A 20,882-nucleotide genomic window follows, 5' to 3' on the forward strand; every position below is an offset into this window, starting at 1 on the left:
ACTTTTAGTTGATTCAATGGTCCATACTAAATTGTCCACTAAATTGCACAGGGTAATGCTATTACCGGTATGAATACAGGGATTTGTATTAAGTGCTTGACTTGGCAGGAGCTCACTGGAGCTGAGAACAGGTGTTGTGCCGAAAAGCTCCCCCCTGCCAGAACCCCCCCCCCCCCTTCGCGTGAACGCGCACGCACACAATTCTTCATTGCTGTGACTTACTTGCAAGTTGAGATTTCTGATCAATTAGGCTGCGTTTCATTTTATTTTTATGTCGGTTTGATTGCGGGGAGGCACTATTAATGTCTGTATTTGTGGCAAGTGTATTATTCTATAAATAAATCTCTTTGCCAAAATTCGTCATCTCTCCCATGTCTTATTCGACTAGTAGTTGTTCTGAAATGTTTATTGCTTGACTACATTTTACTCCCTCCTCTATGTTTAATATAACACACATATATTAATTATTCATTTTGGTTGCCTATCCTGACATGAAGTTTGTTCTATAGAAAGTATTAGACTCTGATGTGTTCCACAGAAAGTATTTGGGGGGGGGGGGGGGATTTCGGCAAGGCCATTTTCTTGCCTGCCGAAATTCTCCCCCCCCCCCCCCTTTCTATCTTGGGACTGCAAGGCCTGGCACACTTCTGAATCATTTTGGTAGCTCATGTTGACCAGTAGTGTGTGCCACAGAAAGCAAAATTAGAGTATAAAGAAACATAAACATTTATTTTAGAAACATTTTGTAATGTTTAAGAAAATAATTATAATACACAAATATTATCACACAATAATACAAAACATCACAGAAAGTTAAGTTTGTTAACAAACATTAAATAAGAAATACACATTTCGATATTTGCATAATAAGATACAAAATGACAGTAAATCGAATATAAAAAGACAATAAATAACATAAATATTGGAAAGCTGCAACAGATCGACTGAACATTTAGTCCACTTTTTATGGAAGTTGACCAGGGAATACCATTGCCTGGAGCTCAAGCCTAACCTAGTCCTGACAGGCAGCGCAGACATAATCCTCCAATGATGGGATGGTTTTCATACAGGACTGGTGGAACCATCGTGGGCAGCGGTCACAACCAATCTGAAATTTATGATTACTTTTTTATATATATTTAAAACATTAAATACATTTTCTTGAATTACAATTATTTCATTATCAGACAAAGCGGATGATGCTACCTCTAGAAATATTACTGCTTATACAAATTCGTACTCCTAAAAATGTGCCTTTAGAATTGAACAAGCAATTACGCAGTTAGTGTCTTCCTCATTATTGTCCACCTCCACACAGAAGAGGCACAGTTGGCTCAGGTCATCTAGCAAAACATAATGTCAAGTAGTCTATACGTCTTTACATGTATTTTTCTGAGCAAAAAGGGAACAAGGGAATAGTATAGGTTTCTTGTAACATAATTATTTAAATACATGTGTTTTAGTGGCCATCTAGTCAGAAGTTGGATCAAAGATAACCTTGAAAGGTCCATATAAATGTTGTTTTTTAAAAATCTACAATAATATTAAATTAGAAATTGAACATTCTGGTGTTTTGGAGGAGAGTGACTGCTTTTTCTTCTCTCATTATGTTAACATCTTTATCCGTATTTGAAAAGACAATCGACTCCTCCTTCAGAACACATTCAGCAAACTGGGGAAAACATTTGATGGGCATTTCAGTTTTCCCAACAAAATGATGTTACACTTAAGATTCTAATTCGCAAGTATACAAAGACACAGCTATAATATAATGTTACAGTTCTGTTTTGCCTTTTAGTCAGTATACTTTCAGTAGGTTAATTATACATTACTTATACTCTCATACTTACTTTCAAGGCAAAGACCCCACAAGAAGTAACATCTTGTTGGCATGGGTGAGGAAGGGTACCACACACCCATCTGTAGATATTACACCCCTTCTCTCTCAGGAATTATCTGAACATATAAATGATGTTAATAAAAGTACAGCATTTTGAAACACTTTATTGATTACAATATAGAGATTAATAACAGAGGGGAATCTGAGAATACAGGGATTCCAGCAGGGTGTGAGTTGAAGTAGTCAAATTTGGAGTTGACAATGGCTGGAATGTAAATGACATGTGCTCATCTGGGATGATCTAACATCTGAGAAGGGGCAGGCTTTCCCTCGGATGAAGAGCATCTCCGTCTTGCTGATGATGTGCTGTCATCCAGGTGGAAATGTCACCTGCATATCTGATGTAGGAAAAGAGATAAGAGAAAAGTTGAGTGTCCTGTGAATATGTTTATGTATATGTACTGCACATGTGTGTATGTGTATATATATATATATCTTGGTATATCTTTTTTTTCTATTATTAATATCATTATTGTGTTTTGTGGTTGAGGGGTGCGGGGAGGTTGATGGGGATGGTGGAGGTGCTGGGGGTGTCCTATTGAGGGTAAAAGGACCTATTGGGGAGGGGATTCTTCATGGAGGAACATTCAGTCATAGTTTTATATATTATATTATTATTCATTTGTTTATTTTTTCTTATTTTTTATATTATTATAACAGTTTACTATGATTATGGATATGCACTCATGTTGACTCATATATTTGAACTTTCTTTTTCGCCCAGAGTACAAATTGTATTATTATTTTATTATTACTACTGTACCTACGTTCTTAAAAACTAAAACAGAAAAAGTGTAAAAAAAAATGTAGGAAAAGCCATAAGAGGGAAAAGCAGGATGGGATGGGGGATTCAGGGATGGGTAGAGAGAACAGTAGAGGGCTATGAAAACTATTATTGCTGAAATAACCACTTCCTTTTGTGAGTAGAGTCTAATGCTTCCTGTGGCACACAACACCGGCACCTAAAATGGTGTACCCTTTGAGCTCACGTTCCTCGTATAGAATAAGTAAGTAAGCATTTCACGGTAAGGTCTACACTTCTTGTATTTAGCGCATGCGACAAATAAAGTTTGATTTGATTTTGATATTAACTCAAAAGTATTCTGGTTCCTGCACCTAAATGTAAACAGTACCGGCAGACAAAATGAGTACCGGAACCTATTTCAGTCCAAGTCAAGCACTGTTTGTAAATATATGTATCATCATCATATCATCATTTAAGTAACAGACAGCATGCAAGCAACTTTTGTCTCTGCTGTCAGATGATTGACATGAAAGATCCTCTCTGTTAACGTTCGCTAAAAATCCGGGTATTTCAAGGCCACGCCTCTTCTGAAACACTAACAGGAAGTAAAGGGATTACGTTTTAAATTGAGAGAGCATGACATAAACCCTAATCCGTGTCATGTATATTTAATTATAGCGATCAGAAGAGTAAACTACAGCTTTGCTTTTCTGCATTCTCGCTGTTCATTTTTTCTTTTGTGAGACCAATTGACGTGTGATGAGGTGACAGCAAAGGAACCGAAGGTACAATAGGGTCATAGTGGCAGAGTTCCAGTTATTGTATACACAACTGTTTGACTACGTATTCTATGTAGCTTGTTCACTCTCTATTTATCAGATTAAACAGTATCATGTACGCATTGTGACCTAGCAAATGTAACCGTAACGTTTCTGTATCTCTCTAAAGTTTCTTGCTAGCACATCGAGGCACAGAAACAGTAGTAAGAGGAACTGAGAAATGAGATCACGTGGGAGGAATGCATAGTCTCTTAATAATGTGATTTTATCCAGAATGAGGAAACAAGAGTGTGCAGATTTAGCTATTTAAGTGTGTGTACCCACAGCGCACTCTGGCGCCTTACATAACCTCATGCTCTACAGGTGAAGACAACACACCAGCACAAGTGGTTTAACTTGGATAGGCTACTGGTGGATTGACACACACACACAGAGGACATGTGGTGGTTCCAGCAAGGTCTGTGTATTCTACCAGTAGCTCTGGTATTATGGACGACAGCCACGTTCATATTCGATTACATCACAGCTGTGGTGCTGAGACATGTGGACCCACTGGTGCCATACATCAGGTCAGAAATAGGCTGATTCCCAAATGCAAACACCATCCTCCTTGTATCCTTGTCTTTTTACATTTATACTTGAAATCACTTCGGTTCATAAGTAGGCATTGCATTGTAATAGGAAGTGACTGACATTGTGCTTGTCATGTTTCTGTTCACAGTGACACAGGGACAGTTGCCCCAGAGAGATGTGTGTTTGGAATCATGCTAGACGTGTCAGCATTCCTAGGTAACATCACCTTTACCTCTCTGAGTCCTCTTGAATCTAGCAATCAATTTGAAATCATGTGTATATCGGACTGAATTTGTGACTGTTTTAATGTGTGATCATGTTTGTTGTGGCAGGTGTAGCCACAATGTATGTACGCTACAAGCAGGTCCAAGCCTTGACAGACGAAGAGGAGTCAAAGCTCCATAAACTCAACGTCTTGGGCCTGGTGCTGGGATGGACCAGCTCCTTTGGCATGTGCATCGTCGCTAACTTCCAGGTACCCTTTGAGTTGTGTCCTGTTGTGTATATCTGTCTCTCCATTTCTTTCAGTCTCTCTTCTACAGTCCTTGTTCCACTTTTTCCTATAATGACAATCATGTATGTAGCTGTGATACTGTAAATCAATACCTCCCCCTCTACAGAAAACCACTCTGTTCTTCATGCACCTGGTGGGGGCGATATTGACGTTTGGTGTGGGGGCCCTGTACATCCTGGTGCAGACGCTGGTGTCGCTGTACATGCAGCCTCACGTCCACGGGAAGAGTATATTCTTGGTCCGACTCAGCATTGGAGTGTGGACCTTTGCCAGCATTATCAGCAGTATCCTCCACTATATTTCTGCCAAACATGCAAATATGAAATCATGATTCATTGTTACTTATAGATTGTTGTTGCTATTAGACAATTACAGTGAATGGAAGCTGATAACTTGCACAAATTGCAAGGACCTCTGACAACTGCAAGAGTTGCCCTCTGTAAAACTGCTCTAGCTCCTGCCTGTTGTACTCCTTGACTTCTTCTCTGTGTTTGTGTCATCTGTCATCATGTACAGCAGTCTGCCTGGAGTGGACGTGGCCCATAAACTGCACTGGATACCTGGAGAGACGGTTAGTAGCCTTATTTGTGTGTGTGTGTGTGTGTGTGTGTGTGTGTGTGTAACAGTTCTGTTTGTTGCAGGGCTACATCCCTCACATCATCAGCGCCATCTCTGAGTGGTCTCTGGCTCTCTCCTTCGTCAGTTTCTTCCTCACCTACATCCGAGACTTCCAGGTACTACAGCTCTCATCCTCATTTCCTCTATTCACTTACTTTACCACTAGGGCCACATTTGTTATTGCTGGGCTGCAGTAAAATCCTGCATACCCCATAGCTCTCCTGGGCAGAAGTTGAAGACCACTTTTCTAACAACTGTGCTCCATTTCCCATCTGTAGAAAATAACGCTGCGGGCAGAGGCGGACCTACAGAGTAATCACATGTATGATTCACCACACTACAGCATCACCACACCTCCCAACCAATCAGAGACCTCTCCACTGCTGGCAGGGGGCATCTGAACAAGACCACTCCTAGTAGTGTGGTGGAGTCGAGCTGTAAATGTCAACATACTGAATGGAATAAATGAGATTATAATGCGGATGGTTCGAGCCTGAATGCTGAAAGCCGTGGTATATTAGACCGTATACCACAGGTATGACCAAAAACATTTGTGTTCTAATTTAGTTGGTAACCAGTTTATAATAGCAATAAGGCACCTCAGGGGTTTGTGGTATATGGCCAATATACCACGGCTAAGGGCTGTGTCCAGGCACTGCGTTGCATCATGCATAAGAACAGCCCTTACCCGTGGTATAGTGGCCATATACCACACCCCATCAGGCCTTATAGCTTAATTATAAACAGGGTGGTTCGAGCCCTGAATGCTGATTGACTGACAGCTGTGGTATATCAGACTGTATACCACAGGTATTACAAAACATTTATCTACTACTCTAATTATGTTGGTAACCAGTTTATAATAGCAATAAGGCACCTCAGGGGTTTGTGATATGGCCAATATACCACGGCTAAGGGCTGTATCCAGGCACTCTTCGTTGCATCACGCATAAGAACAGCCCTTAACCGTAGAATATTCGCCATATACCACACCTCCTCGAGCCTTATTGCTTAAATATAGAATGCTGAGTGTGCGATCAACAAGCACTAAGATACTGCTGATAAGCCTAATTCTTAGATACAGTAGAAATGCCACACGCCCTTCTAAACTGACATGCCTTTTGATGTCAACTGCACTATTTTCACTGACATTTGGTTCTTGTGTTATGAGCGGTACATATTTTTATTGGGCCTAAGGGCATCATCTGACAAATGTCATCTGTGGTGTGTAAAGGTTTTCATACCTTGTACTTTTTTTAGTGTTCAGAACACAACTATGCTATTCTTATCAACCACTGGATGGTGCCAAAGAACCAGCAACATGTTTGGTTCTGCTTTCTTACAAGTCGAGCAACCCCTCCTCAACACAAAAATAGATATGAGCATTTGTTGCGTGAGCTTACGTTGGTTGTCTTTCATGAGAATTTATATTAAGTGGTTTGAAGCAAGGCACTTGAACGAATTATCTAGAAGTATAATGATGCATTTACTCTACTTCAGTTGTGCTTCGGAATGCTAAGTTATTGTGCTCTGGCTGTGAAGCCCTCTGTGTTAATGTAGGAGAATAAGGAAATAAGTGTGTTTTGCTTTAGATTTGATCATTACTGAATGGATTGTATTTTTTTGTACTTTTCTATTTGGTTTTGTGCTTTTCTATTTCTTCCCCAATGATGATTTAAATTACTTCCATACAGACCCATTAAAAAGTAATGAATTCACATCTCTAACATTGAATGGATAAAATTTTACTGAATCTCTATGATTCTCTGGTTATTAATTTTGTTTCTACTAAAAGTGAATTTTGTTGTATAAAAAAAAATGGCAGCTGGCTACTTGTATTTGCACAACAAACACTTGTCTCAAATACATCATTACAGTTGTTGGTTAGCTAGTGAATTTTAGCCATATTAGCATTGATATGAATTCAGTCAAAACACATCAAAACATGGTATCAAGAACAAGATGAAACGAGTCACAATTCCCCACATGGCAGTTTCTTGTCATTGTTGGTAGACATCTGGCCATCCAGAATTACAACTCATGGACTTCTGCCCCATTGAACTGTGAGGATCTTTTGTGTGACGTTGTCAGCTAACTCATCTATGATGCTCTGGTTATTCATTTGTTTTCTACTAAAAGGTGTATTTTGTTAAATAAAAAATGGCAGCTGGCTACCTGTAGCCACCTGTTTCTATGACCACACTGGAGGTGTGTGGAGGAGGTATTGCCATCATTGCTGTTAACTGACAGGGAAATATTTTAGGCAAATCTGATGTTCCATGTTTCCTAATAAACGCTCACATCTGCAGTAACTACATAGGAGCTTTAATTGTCTCGTCTCCATTATCAGGAATAGCAAGCATTATACATTCACTGTTGTATATGAAGGCTTTATAACAGAATAAAAACCTGTTACTTGTATCTAGGTCTGTTACGGTGGCCACTGGCCATATCACGAGTCATGATAGCAGTAAAATTCCATGTCACTGTAATTAGGCTTTTCCAAGCTCTGATGCTGCTGATGGTCATTTATAACCTACCAAACTTGGTAACTGCCTCTCTGTCCCTCTAATCACTCTGACATCAATGCAAATGTCATCAAAAATCGAATAAAACACTTGATAAGAGCCCATGAGCTCATGTTGCGCAACATTTCTATAGGCTATGCAATTGCATGAGAAAACAGTGATGGCCTATTAAAAAGAAGATGATCCTATCATCTTTCGATAGGCTAGGCCTACTATATTGATTTCTCAACTTTCCTAATATTTCATGCGACTTCTTTCAAATCATCATTAGAGTCGCATCATGCAGCTATAGAATGTATTAAAAATCAAACCATATAGCCCAATATTTGTATCACAACATAAATAACTCTAAATTAAGTATACAGTGCCTTTGGAAAAAATTAAGTCTGAATACTTTCCGCTTTGTTACATTACAGCCTTATTCTAAAATGGATTAAAAACAAAAAAATATTCAGTAATCTACACACAATACCGCATAATGACAAAGCGAAAACAGGTTTTTAGAAATTTTAGCACATTTTAAAATTAAAAACAGAAATATCTTATTTACATAAGTATTCAGACCCTTTGCTATGAGACTCGAAATTGAGCTCAGGTGCATTCTGTTTCCATTGATCATCCTTGATGTTTCTACAACTTGATTGGAGTCCACCTGTGGTAAATTCAATTGATTGGACATGATTTGAAAAGGAACACACCTGTCTATATAAGGTTCCACAGTTGACAGTGCATGTCAGAGAAAAAACCAAGCCATGAGTTTGAAGGAACTGGCCGTAGAGATCCGAGACAGGATCTGGGAAAGAGTACCAAAAAATGTCTGCAGCATTGAAGGTTCACAAGAACACAGTGGCCTCCATCATTCTTAAAGGGAAGTTTGGAACCAACAAGACTCTTCCTAGAGCTGGCTGCCCGACCAAACTGAGCAATCGGGGGAGAAGGGCCGTGGTCAGGAAGGTGACCAAGAACCCCATGGTCACTCTGACAGCGCTCCAGAGTTCCTCTGTGGAGTTGGGAGAATCTTCCAGAAGGACAACCATATCTGCAGCACTCCACCAATCAGGCCTTTATGGTAGAGTGGCCAGACGGAAGCCACTCCTCAGTAAAAGGCACATAACAGCCCACTTGGTGTTTGCCATCCCTACGGTGAAGCATGGTGGTGGCAGAATCATGCTGTGGGGATGTTTTTCAGTGGCAGGGACTGGGATACTAGTCAGGGCCGAGGGAAAGATGAGCGGAGCAATGTACAGAGAGATCCTTGATGAAAACCTGCTCCAGAGCGCTCAGGACCTCAGACTGGGGCAAAGGTTCCCCTTCCAACAGGACAACTCTAAGCACACAACCAAGACAATGCAGGAATGGCTTCAGGACAAGTCTCTGAATGTCCTTGAGTGGCCCAGCCAGAGCCCGGACTTAAATCCGATTGAACATCTCTGGAGAGACCTGAAAATAGCTGTGAAGCAACACTCCCCATCCAACCTGACAGAGCTTGAGAGGATCTTCAGAGAAATATGGGAGAAACAGCCAAATACAGGTGTGCCAAGCTTGTAGCGTCATACCCAATAAGTCTCAAGGCTGTAATCGCTGCCAAAGGTGCTTCAACAAAGTACTGAGTAAAGGGTCTGACTACTTATGTAAATGTATTATCAGTTTTAGTTTTTTAAATAAATTATCAAACATTTCTAAAAACCTGTTTTAGATTTGTCATTATGGGGTATTGTTTGTAGATTGATGAGGAAAATGTTTTAATCCATTTTAGAATAAGGCTGTAACGTAACAAAATGTGGAAAAAGTCAGGGGGTCTGAATACTTAACGAATGCACTGTAGGAGTACCTGTTTCTTTGTTAACAGCTCAACACCGAATAGCCGCATGTGCGTACTCCCTCAAATTGTTTGGAGAAAATATCCTTTATTTTATTCAGCTATGTTCAATTGTATCTTCATACTATAAAATAATTCCACGGAATTCTAAGCAATTGCTGTTTGCTAAATGAACTAGTGTAACCCACAACCATATTGAATAGCCAGATCAGGGCCTAACATAAGGACAACTCAGAGTATGCCATTCTGTTCTTCCAAAATATACTACATTTTTCTTCATATCATGTTTCTTTAGACCAGCCTAAAATTAATGATGGATTTATTGTAATGGTGTAGGCTAAATTACATGGATTTCTAATAATTTTTTAAATATAGATGTCCCAAAGGTCTGATTCAGTGGCTTGTAGGCTCTGGGTGGAAGCCATGAGATGCTAAATGGGTTTGTTAATTAACGGTCAACTACCGTGAGACCGGCAGTTACAGTGAGGGAAAAAGTATTTGATCCCCTGCTGATTTTGTACGTTTGCCCACTGACAAAGAAATGATCAGTCTATAATTTTAATGGTAGGTTTATTTGAACAGTGAGAGACAGAATAACAACAACAAAATCCAGAAAAACGCATGTCAAAAATTTTATAAATTGATTTGCATTTTAATGAGGGAAATAAGTATTTGACCCCTCTGCAAAACATGACTTAGTACTTGGTGGCAAAACCCTTGTTGGCAATCACAGAGGTCAGACGTTTCTTGTAGTTGGCCACCAGGTTTGCACACATCTCAGGAGGGATTTTGTCCCACTCCTCTTTGCAGATCTTCTCTAAGACATTAAGGTTTTGAGGCTGACGTTTGGCAACTCGAACCTTCAGCTCCATCCACAGATTTTCTATGGGATTAAGGTCTGGAGACTGGCTAGGCCACTCCAGGACCTTAATGTGCTTCCTCTTGAGCCACTCCTTTGTTGCCTTGGCTGTGTGTTTTGGGTCATTGTCATGCTGGAATACCAATCCACGACCCATTTTCAATGCCCTGGCTGAGGGAAGGTGTAATGACGGTCGTCAGGAATGGACCAAGGCGCAGCGGGTTGAGTGCTCATAATTAACTTTAATGAAAACACTTATACAAACAAAACAAAACGATGGCCGACGAATACAGACTTGAAGGCAAACGACAGCAATTCAAGTGACAACCTCCCACAAATTACAAACACACCCTAATATATAGGACTCTCAATCAAAGGCAACTAGACAACACCTGCCTTCAATTGAGAGTCCACACCCCAATTAACTAAACATAGAAACAGACTAACTAGAAAGAACATAGAAATAGACTAACATAGAGCAGTGACCAAAAAACCCCGGAATACATAAATCAACTACCCTCTACATACTACCCTCTGCCACGTCCTGACCAGCCTACACTAACAAAATAACCCTCATACTGGTCAGAACGTGACAGAAGGAGGTTCTCACCCAAGATTTGACGGTACATGGCCCCATCCATCGCCCCTTTGATGCGGTGAAGTTGTCCTGTCCCCTTAGCAGAAAAACACCCCCAAAGCATAATGTTTCCACCTCCATGTTTGATGGTGGGGATGGTTTTCTTGGGGTCATAGGCAGCATTCCTCCTCCTCCAAACACAGCGAGTTGAGTTGATGCCAAAGAGCTCCATTTTGGTCTCATCTGACCACAACACTTTCACCCAGTTGTCCTCTGAATCATTCAGATGCTCATTGGCAAACTTCAGACGGGCATGTATATGTGATTTCTTGAGTAGGGGGACCTTGCGGACGCTGCAGGATTTCAGTCCTTCATGGCGTAGTGTTTTACCAATTGTTTTCTTGGTGACTATGGTCCCAGCTGCCTTGAGATCATTGACAAGATCCTCCCATGTCGTTCTGGGCTGATTCCTCACCGTTCTCATGCTCATTGCAACTCCACGAGGTGAAATCTTGCATGGAGCCCCAGGCCGAGGGATATTGACAGTTCTTTTGTGTTTCTTCCATTTGCGAATAATCGCATCAAATGTTGTCACCTTCTCACCAAGCTGCTTGGTGATGGTCTTGTATCCCATTCCAGCCTTGTGTAGGTCTACAATCCTGTCCCTGACATCCTTGGAGAGCTCTTTGGTCTTGGCCATGGTGGAGAGTTTGGAATCTGATTGATTGATTGCTTCTGTGGACAGGTGTCTTTTATACAGGTAACAAACTGAGATTAGGAGCACTCCCTTTAAGAGTGTGCTCCTAACCTCAGCTTGTTACCTGTATAAAAGACACCTGGGAGCCAGAAATCTTTCTGATTGAGAGGGGGTCAAATACTTATTTCCCTCATTAAAATGCAAATCAATTCATAACATTTTTGAAATGCGTTTTTCTGGATTTTTTTGTTGTTATTCTGTCTCTCACTGTTCAAATAAACCTACCATTAAAATTATAGACTGATCATTTCTTTGTCAGTGGGCAAACGTACAAAATCAGCAGGGGATCAAATACTTTTTTCCCTCACTGTATTTGCTTGACAATCACCGGGTGACAAAATGTAATGACCGCGATAGCCTTGTAACAGATGTTTTCATTATATTATAAATTGAAGCATAAATAAGCAAAATCCAGTTCTGAAATTTATTGGTATATTGAATCATATTTACATGATCGTACTATATTATACAGTATATATTTAGCCATGCTGTATGTTCTTCAAGTGCTTCATAAGAACGAGGAAAGTCATACACACATCTCATTATACTAGGATCTGACACTACATTACAAGGAACAGTGCAGGCATTATAGGAACGAGAATACACCAGCAGCTAACACACAACTCTTACTCGAGCGATAAAGAGCTCTGCCGCAGCGTCCTCAAACTCCTTGGCGTCCATGTTGCCCCTGGCTGGCTCCGCTCCAGCCATAGCCTGGGCCAGCTTTCCGGGCGAGATCTTAGCACTCGCCTCCAGGTAGCGGCTAACCTTAGCCTCTAGGTAGGGATTGGCCTTAGCGTTAGCATTAGAGTAGTGGTTAGCATCTGAGGAGCCACCATCAGACCGGGAGGTCTCCAGGGCTTCATGGAGGGTGCCCAGCACGGCCAGACATAGTGTCCGACCAGCAGGCCCCTCAGCTGGGCCGCAGACCTCCGCGTACAGCCTCTGCGCCCGCCGGATGTAGTCAGAAAACACAGCACACGTCAGCACACCGTGCCTGAAGATGTCGTAGGGCACGGCCTCATGGTCCTGGCAGTAGAGCCGGCGTAGCAGAGGGGCTGAAGTGGAGATGGGGACACCTCCCTCGCTGCAGAGGCACTTTAGAGTAGAATATAGCAGAACAAAATACTTAGATGTCCATCTACAACAGAAATTGGTATTTTGCTCTGCTCCCAAATACCTCAGACAACACACAAACACAGCACTTGAGAAGACCACACAGGGTCAGCTGCAGAGGTTAAGGGCTAGATTCTATCCGATCTCCCCTTTTAGGCTATGCACCATATATATAATATATATCATATTTATTTATCGTCACATGCACCGAATACAACAGGTGTAGACTTTACTGTGAAACTTAAAAGGCAATGTTTCCTCGTTCATGGAGACCACATTCACGGTAAATGCTGCATATGTCAGCTCAATCAAAAATTACCTTTAAATGTCAATCACGCTATAACGCTGATCTAAGTGCCTTGCTTAAGGGCACAATGGAAATTAATGGTTTCTGAAACCAGCAGTGTTTACAGTATGACTTGTCAATTGTATACCCTACCTGGAGGGTGTGTGTGTAGAGGCGGCCCCTGACCCCCCCACCTGGGTTGTTAGAGCTGCATTGACCAGCAGGGCCACTGGGACCCACTGCTCCTCGCCGCTGGGGCCCTGTCTGCGTTAGCAGGTCGTAGGCCACACGGACGTTGTTGCTGAAGGCAGATCTGAATACATACACATGTGGACGTACACATCACAGGAGGACAGGTTCGTGGTAAAGGCCGGAGCGGTGGAATGATGTCAAATACATGGTTTCCATGTGTTTGATGCCATTCCAGCCATTATTATGAGCTGTCCTCCCCGCAGCAGCCTCCACTGGTACACGTGCACAGGCACACATGGATCATTTCCACTGGAACAACGCCTAGTTATGATTAACATTTGTTTGAGCAGTTGTCAACTAATGTAAATTCAAACAAAAATGTCACCTGGTCATTGGATTTAGGTTAAAAAGTTAGGTAAAAAAATATGTTGATGACTTTTTGCAAATCCAATCAGTTTTCCACGTTGATTCAACACCACATATTCACATGGAAACACGGTTGATTGAACCCGTTTTTTCCCAGTAAGTTGTGTTATTTCATTGTGAGATAAAACGAGAACATAGACTTGAGCTTGGCAGTCGCAAAATGCATGTTGTTTCTGGTTTACCTCTGAGAGTGATGCGCTAGACGCAGGTGCCATAGGGCTCGGCTCAGCTGCTGCTGCTCGTGTGCGCCTGCGCCGAGGTTTAGCAAATCATCGCTGCAGCATCCACCCGTCCCATTCTCAGCCTCCGAGGCCTGATTACTGAAATGGTCTGCCAAAAACCCCATTGGGTCCTCCGACCTGGCCTCTACCATTTTTAGCAGAGCCCCCCGGAGTAACTCCCCGACTCCCGCCTGCGATAGGAACTCCCGCTCGGAGTCGGTCTTGGTCGGTTTGGATTCGGACATCCCCGAAGTTCCCCCGGACCGACGTTTCTCCGCCATAGTCGTTCTAGGTAGTGACGGAAGTGATTCGTTCCTCAGGACAGCTCCGTTTGGAAAACGTAATCGTTGTGGATGCTCATCCTGCTCCATTGTACACCGCAGTAATATAAAATCGCCTTGAATGTAAAATGTGTGTGCTTAATCGTGATGACAGAGATAAAAACCCGACAAATTGTTGATTTGTCTCTCGCTCTCTGGCACTGGTTGCTAGGGACGCTATTTCATGCTCCGGATGTGATGTATGAGTGTCGAAGATCATCTCAATGGTTGCTAAAATGGGAAGAGGTCTGGCCATGTAGCGTTGCTCTGCCTTCTTGACATCTCAGTCGACCAGATAGGTCGTATAGGCCCAAGTTTTGTCGCACCTGGACTACTGTATGGTCATGTGCGGCAAAGAAACACATTGGTAAATTGTAGTTCGTCCATAACAACGCAGCACGTATCACACTTAGAATGTATAGTGTCAGTGACAAGCATGTAAGTCTCTCCTGGCTCAAAGTTGAGGAGAGATTGACTGCATCACTATTGGTCTTTGTGCGAGGTGTTGATGTGTTGAAGGGAACTGTATATTCAAGCAGTTGGCACAGTTCAGACACAACACAAGACATGCAACCAAAGGCCGCTTCATAGTCCCCAGGTCCAGAACAGAGGCTGGGATAAGCTCAGTATTAAATAGAGCCATGACTACATGGAACTCTGCCACCCTAGGTAACTCAAGCTACCAATACAACCAGTTTAAATAAACATAAAATAACACCTTACTGCACAAAGGGGGTTGTGAAGAGAAAGCCATTTCATATATATTGAACGGTAATTTGCATTGCACTATGTGTTAGACCTAGTTTGTGTGCATGTACTGATATGTAGGCTGTGTGTGACATTTTAAATTAATGCATTTCAGTCCTTGACTAATAATGTTCTGTACTGTGTATTATGTCATGTTTCATGTGGACCACAGGAAGAGTAGTTGATGCTATTGCAGTGGCTAATGGAGATCCTAATATATATACACCAATCTCATGAATGCTAACTAAAAAGGCATGTTAAAACATCATTGGTCCAACTTTTATTCACAATTTTTTTTTAAAAGTGCTTATTCGCATCCTAACTTTCACATTCATACCCACAGCTTAAATAAACAAAATAATTTATAAATACTATGAAATACTCATAGGTATGTTTAGTTATGAATGTAAGAGCATCTTGCAGCACAAAAGTGCAATAAATACACCTTTATCAATTAACATTTTGCCAAGTCATCACAACAGAAGTAACACATCCTTCAATAAACCTAGAAACATTGACAAAAACTTGTTTAAGTGTTTCTTCATCTTTAGCACACATTCATTCAACATGACAGGGGAGTAGCCTACAATTTTTACAGGCAAGAGAAAATACTGCAGACTTAGATTGTCACCATCTCCGCTCCACTGAGACAGCAGCAACATCCTGTAGCGTCACCTTTATCCAGCATCACAAATGTATACAAATAACGTATATACACACACAATGGTCAGAATCCATTTGTCTGAGGATGCCTACATTTACACCACAAGTCCTCTCACCCAGCCTCTCTTTGCCTTCTCTTTCTTCTTACTTTGTTGGTACTCTGCAATTTTTTGGTGGAAGAATCCTACAAAAAAAATGACAGGAAAAACGAATTATTCATTGCTAGGTAAGTGAATCTTAAGTGAATATGCTCCTATGAAAAAGTTATTTTTTGTTGTTAACCACACATCTTCCTCCAGCTTTGGTCAGTGCTTGGCCCAAATCTGTTTGTTGTACATCAATGATCTACCATAGATCTGCCCAAGTGCCAGCCTTCAAATGTACACCAATGACACTAGTCCATTTGTCTGGTAAAACCTGTGCTGATGTCTCTAAACAACTGACAGAACATCTGGACTCAGTGGTTTGCAACAGTGCCGAGACCCCTAGAGTCACTGTTCCAATGCTTTGAAAATCCTGGACCAAAAGCATATTCGGTACCATCACGGTCACATCTTGAAAAACTACAATGTACTGAGCTTTGCACATGTGAAGCTTGTGTTTCAATGTCTCAAATGGTCTTGAGAGGTTCTAAAAATGTATTTTTGTTAATGAAAATGACCAAAAAAAAATCCTAGCTTTCAAATAGGCACATTCTTCTAATCTCCTCTCTCTTACAACTCTTCCACGGGCCTTAGTGTACAGTCGTGGCCAAAAGTTTTGAGAATGAAAATTAATATTTGTCAAAGTCTGCTGCCTCAGTGTCTTTAGATATTTTTGTCAGATGTTACTATGGAATACTGAAGTATAATTACAAGCATTTCTTAAGTGTCAAAGGCTTTTATTGACAATTACATGAAGTTGATGCAAAGAGTCAATATTTACAGTGTTGACCCTTCTTTTTCAAGACCTCTGCAATCCGCCCTGGCATGCTGTCAATTAACTTTTGGGCCACATCCTGACTGATGGCAGCCCATTCTTTCATAATCAATGCTTGGAGTGTTTCAGAATTTGTAGGTTTGTGTTTGTCCACCAGCCTCTTGAGGATTGACCACAAGTTCTCAATGGGATTAAGGTCTGGGGAGTTTCCTGGCCATGGATCCAAAATATCGATGTTTTGTTCCCCAAGCCACTTAGTTATCACTTTTGCCTTATGGCAAGGTGCTCCATCATGCTGGAAACGGCATTGTTCGTCACCAAACTGTTCCTGGATGGTTGGGAGAAGTTGCTCTCGGAGGATGTGTTGGTACCATTCTTTATTCATGGCTGTGTTCTTAGGCAAAATTCTGAGTGAGCCCACTCCCTTGGCTGAGAAGCAACCCCACACATGAATGGTCTCAGGATGCTTTAATGTTGGCATGACACAGGACTGATGGTAGCGCTCACCTTGTCTTCTCCGGACAAGCTTTTTTCCAGATGCCCCAAACAATCGGAAAGGGGATTCATCAGAGAAAATGACTTTACCCCAGTCCTCAGCAGTCCAACCCCTGTACCTTTTGCAGAATATCATTCTGTCCCTGATGTTTTACCTGGAGAGAAGTGGCTTCTTTGCTGCCCTTGTTGACACTAGGCCATCTTCCAAAAGTCTTTGCCTCACTGTGCGTGTAGATGCACTCACACCTGCCTGCTGCCATTCCTGAGCAAGCTCTGTACTGGTGGTGCCCCGATCCCGCAGCTGAATCAACTTTAGGAGACGGTCCTGGCGCTTGGACTTTCTTGGGCGCCCTGAAGCCTTCTTCACAACAATTGAACCGCTCTCCTTGAAGTTCTTGATTATCTGATAAATGGTTGATTTAGGTGCAATCTTACTGGCAGCAATATCCTTGCCTGTGAAGCCCTTTTTGTGCAAAACAAACAATTCCTCCAAACATAACGATGGTCATTATGGCCAAACAGTTCTATTTTTGTTTCATCAGACCAGAGGACATTTCTCCAAAAAGTATGATCTTTGTCCCCATATGCAGTTGCAAACCGTAGTCTGGCTTTTTTATGGCGGTTTTGGAGCAGTGGCTTCTTTCCTTGCTGAGCGGCCTTTCAGATCATGTTGATATAGGGCTCGTTTTACTGTGGATATAGATACTTCTGTACCAGTTTCCTCCAGCATCTTCACAAGGTCCTTTGCTGCTGTTCTGGGATTGATTTGCACTTTTCGCACCAAAGTACGTTCATCTTTAGGAGACAACGCGTCTCCTTCCTGAGCGGTATGACAGCTGCGTGGTCCCATGGTGTTTATACTTGCGTACTATTGTTTGTACAGATGAACGTGGTACCTTCAAATGTTTGGAAATTGCTCACAAGGATGAACCAGACTTGTGGAGGTCTACAATTTTTTCCTGAGGTCTTGGCTCATTTCTTTTGATTTTCCCATGTCGTCAAGCAAAGAGGCACTGAGTTTGAGTCAATTGGAGGTGTACCTGTGGATGTATTTCAAGGCCTACCTTTAAATGATGTGGGGTAACTGCCTTCCTGTAGAGCTGTCTTAAGCGTCTCACAGTACAGACATTGCAATTTATTGCCCTGGCCACATCTGCAGTTCTCATGCCTCCTTGCAGCATGCTTAAGGCACGTTCACGCAGATGAGCAGGGACCATGGGCATCTTTCTTTTGGTGTTTTTCAGAGTCAGTAGAAAGTCCTCTTTAGTGTCCTAAGTTTTCATAACTGTGACCTTAATTGCCTACCATCTGTAAGCTGTTCGTGTCTTAACGACCATTCCATAGGTGCATGTTCATTAATTGTTTATGGTTCATTGAACAAGCATGGGAAACAGTGTTTAAACCCTTTACAATGAAGATCTGTGAAGTTATTTGGATTTTTACAAATTATCTTTGAAAGACAGGGTCCTGAAAAAGGGACGTTTATTTTTTTGCTGAGTTTATATTTGTGGGTCTGTAACTTTCTCACTAATTATTTATGATCAATTCAGGACTATCCGTATACCAATTCTTTTGGTCCCCTAAAATGGAGGGACCATGTACAATAAGTGCTGTAATTTCTGAACGGCTCACCCAATATCGATGGCAGCTCACCCAACGCTCAAATGCAAGCTGACAGTATGCACTTAACCTCAGTTAATGTATAATTTCAAATCCAAACTGCTGGAGTACAGAGCCAAAAAAAAGGAACATGTCACTGTCCCAATACTTTTGGAGCTCACTGTATGTATGATATTTGCTGTGTGCATATAATTGTAAACTATGACATTTTGCTTTGTGCATATAATTGTGTTAATGTAGTGATATGTGATTTAGTGATTATGCATTTCTTTCTTTTGTTTCTATTAGAACCTTAGACTATAGTGCATGCACTGGACCATTGTTTATTCAATGTGTTTTTACTTGACCCTATCCAAATAAACCAAATTCAAGTTGTATTCTATTCCATCCTATTCTATTGTTTCAGAAAGTGATGCAACCAGACCTTCCTGTGTGGGCTGTCTCTCCACTTCCTGGATGAAGAGGTCGAACATCTGTGTCTGGATGAAGCGTTTGACAAATTGGCGGCTGGCCTTCGGCTCGGAGGCCTTGCAGAAGCTCTTGATCTGGAATACTCCAGGCTGCCCGCCGCTTCTGCGTTTAACATGGGAGGGGAAGTGACCCACAGTCTTGACAAAGAAGGAGAGGAAGGCCTCCGAGACCACCTTATTCAACTCCTCCGAGGCTAGATAGAAAACACAGTACAGAGAATACTGATGATCCAGTCAGGATGCTGAGGTGATGTCTACAAACACAGGTTGAAAGGCCTCAGACAACACCCCTCTCATATATTCTGGGGCAGGACACAAAGTGTACAGAAGATTGTCCGTTTTTAAGTGGCGTCTGCTTTGAGATAGCCAATATGTTGTTGACACAATCATAGTTGTCTTGGAGGCTTTCCAACCTATGTTAAGCTGTATGGCAACCACAACACATGGATGGATGGGGGTTGGGTTTGTGTGTGGATGGATGGATGGGGGTTGGGTTTGTGTGTGGATGGATGGATGGGGGTTGGGTTTGTGTGTGGATGGATGGATGGGGGTTGGGTTTGTGTGTGGATGGATGGATGGGGGTTGGGTTTGTGTGTGGATGGATGGATGGGGGTTGGGTTTGTGTGTGGATGGATGGATGGGGGTTGGGTTTGTGTGTGGATGGATGGATGGGGGTTGGGTTTGTGTGTGGATGGATGGATGGGGGTTGGGTTTGTGTGTGGATGGATGGATGGGGGTTGGGTTTGTGTGTGGATGGATGGATGGGGGTTGGGTTTGTGTGTGGATGGATGGGGGTTGGGTTTGTGTGTGGATGGATGGGGGTTGGGTTTGTGTGTGGATGGATGGGGGTTGGGTTTGTGTGTGGATGGATGGGGGTTGGGTTTGTGTGTGGATGGATGGGGGTTGGGTTTGTGTGTGGATCAATGGGGGTTGGGTTTGTGTGTGGATGGATGGGGGTTGAGTGTGTGTGTGTGGATGGATGGGGGTTGAGTGTGTGTGTGTGGATGGATGGGGGTTGAGTGTGTGTGTGTGGATGGATGGGGGTTGAGTGTGTGTGTGTGGATGGATGGGGGTTGAGTGTGTGTGTGTGGATGGATGGGGGTTGAGTGTGTGTGTGTGGATGGATGGGGGTTGAGTGTGTGTGTGTGGATGGATGGGGGTTGAGTGTGTGTGTGTGGATGGATGGGGGTTGAGTGTGTGTGTGTGGATGGATGGGGGTTGAGTGTGTGTGTGGATGGATGGGGGTTGAGTGTGTGTGTGAGCGCTGAGGGGTTGCAGAGGTGCATCTGTGTCTGGATCCACTTAGGCACCGTCAACAGTATCCAGAATAGAACTTCCAGGGTCGTGACGCTGGTCAAACCCTGGGTGTATATTTCTACAGTATTTTCTCCAACATCACAACCCTCCCACGCGCACACACTCAGACTAGCATAAACTTGGGACATTCCAGGGTTCATACTGTGTGGTATGAGAGAGATATCCTCATTCCAGGGTTCATACTGTGTGGTATGAGAGAGATATGTTCATATTACAGCAACCATCCAGAACATTTCATTGCACATCCACCTCATCATTATTTCTCTCTCATTCTGCACAGAGGATCTCACTTCTAATATTGGGTTTGTATGGACTATGATCAAGGATCTCACTTCTATCATTGGGTTTTATGAACTATGATGCTGCCTCATGTGTTTCGATTTGTTGCTGATGGAGTCCGTCTTATCTGAAATCGAATGAAA

General features: G+C 42.2%; 3 protein-coding genes across 4 annotated transcripts in view; 1 reads left to right on the forward strand and 2 right to left on the reverse strand.

The window, feature by feature from the left end:
- The first annotated feature begins 2,818 nt into the window (after positions 1-2,818).
- Positions 2,819-7,446, forward strand: LOC115150286 (DNA damage-regulated autophagy modulator protein 2-like). Of its 2 annotated transcripts, none has more exons than XM_029693406.1 (8): positions 2,819-2,907; positions 3,788-3,993; positions 4,146-4,213; positions 4,330-4,472; positions 4,618-4,795; positions 5,000-5,082; positions 5,153-5,245; positions 5,408-7,446. In XM_029693406.1, exons 2-8 carry the CDS (start codon positions 3,863-3,865, stop codon positions 5,528-5,530), a joined length of 819 nt encoding a protein of 272 aa, XP_029549266.1. In that variant the 5' UTR covers positions 2,819-2,907; positions 3,788-3,862; the 3' UTR covers positions 5,531-7,446. The 2 variants fall into 2 exon arrangements, with proteins under 2 accessions (XP_029549266.1, XP_029549265.1); XM_029693405.1 differs by lacking the exon at positions 2,819-2,907 and adding an exon at positions 3,217-3,430.
- Positions 7,447-12,079: 4,633 nt separating this feature from the next.
- tpgs1 (tubulin polyglutamylase complex subunit 1) lies at positions 12,080-14,598 on the reverse strand. Its single transcript, XM_029693407.1, has 3 exons — positions 13,872-14,598; positions 13,225-13,384; positions 12,080-12,767 (listed from the first exon to the last, which is right to left on the reverse strand). The coding sequence occupies exons 1-3, from the start codon at positions 14,279-14,281 to the stop codon at positions 12,282-12,284; spliced, it is 1,056 nt and encodes a 351-aa protein (XP_029549267.1). The 5' UTR covers positions 14,282-14,598; the 3' UTR covers positions 12,080-12,281.
- Positions 14,599-15,234: 636 nt separating this feature from the next.
- The window catches only part of LOC115150288 (DENN domain-containing protein 2D), a 31,857-nt gene continuing 26,209 nt past the window's right edge, over positions 15,235-20,882 (reverse strand). Inside the window, exons 12-13 of the mRNA XM_029693408.1 lie at positions 19,098-19,337; positions 15,235-15,824 (exon numbers count right to left, since the gene is read on the reverse strand). Of these exons, the coding sequence (XP_029549268.1) occupies positions 15,736-15,824; positions 19,098-19,337 (329 nt within the window). The 3' untranslated portion in view covers positions 15,235-15,735. The remainder of the gene's footprint in view (positions 15,825-19,097; positions 19,338-20,882) is intronic.

Source organism: Salmo trutta, chromosome 16 (genome assembly GCF_901001165.1).
Source record: "Salmo trutta chromosome 16, fSalTru1.1, whole genome shotgun sequence".
NCBI classification, from domain to species: Eukaryota; Metazoa; Chordata; class Actinopteri; order Salmoniformes; family Salmonidae; genus Salmo; species Salmo trutta.

Excerpts from the sequence above, each read along its gene's own strand:
- LOC115150286 (XM_029693406.1), top strand. The coding sequence starts at position 3,863 with ATGTGGTGGTTCCAGCAAGGTCTGTGTATTCTACCAGTAGCTCTGGTA. Across the intron at positions 4,214-4,329 it reads AGACGTGTCAGCATTCCTAG|GTGTAGCCACAATGTATGTA; the intron begins GTAACATCACCT and ends TTGTTGTGGCAG. Across the intron at positions 4,473-4,617 it reads GCATCGTCGCTAACTTCCAG|AAAACCACTCTGTTCTTCAT; the intron begins GTACCCTTTGAG and ends CCCCCTCTACAG.
- tpgs1 (XM_029693407.1), bottom strand. The coding sequence starts at position 14,281 with ATGGAGCAGGATGAGCATCCACAACGATTACGTTTTCCAAACGGAGCT. Across the intron at positions 13,385-13,871 it reads CTAGCGCATCACTCTCAGAG|ATCTGCCTTCAGCAACAACG; the intron begins GTAAACCAGAAA and ends GTATGTATTCAG. Across the intron at positions 12,768-13,224 it reads TCTACACACACACCCTCCAG|TGCCTCTGCAGCGAGGGAGG; the intron begins GTAGGGTATACA and ends TCTACTCTAAAG.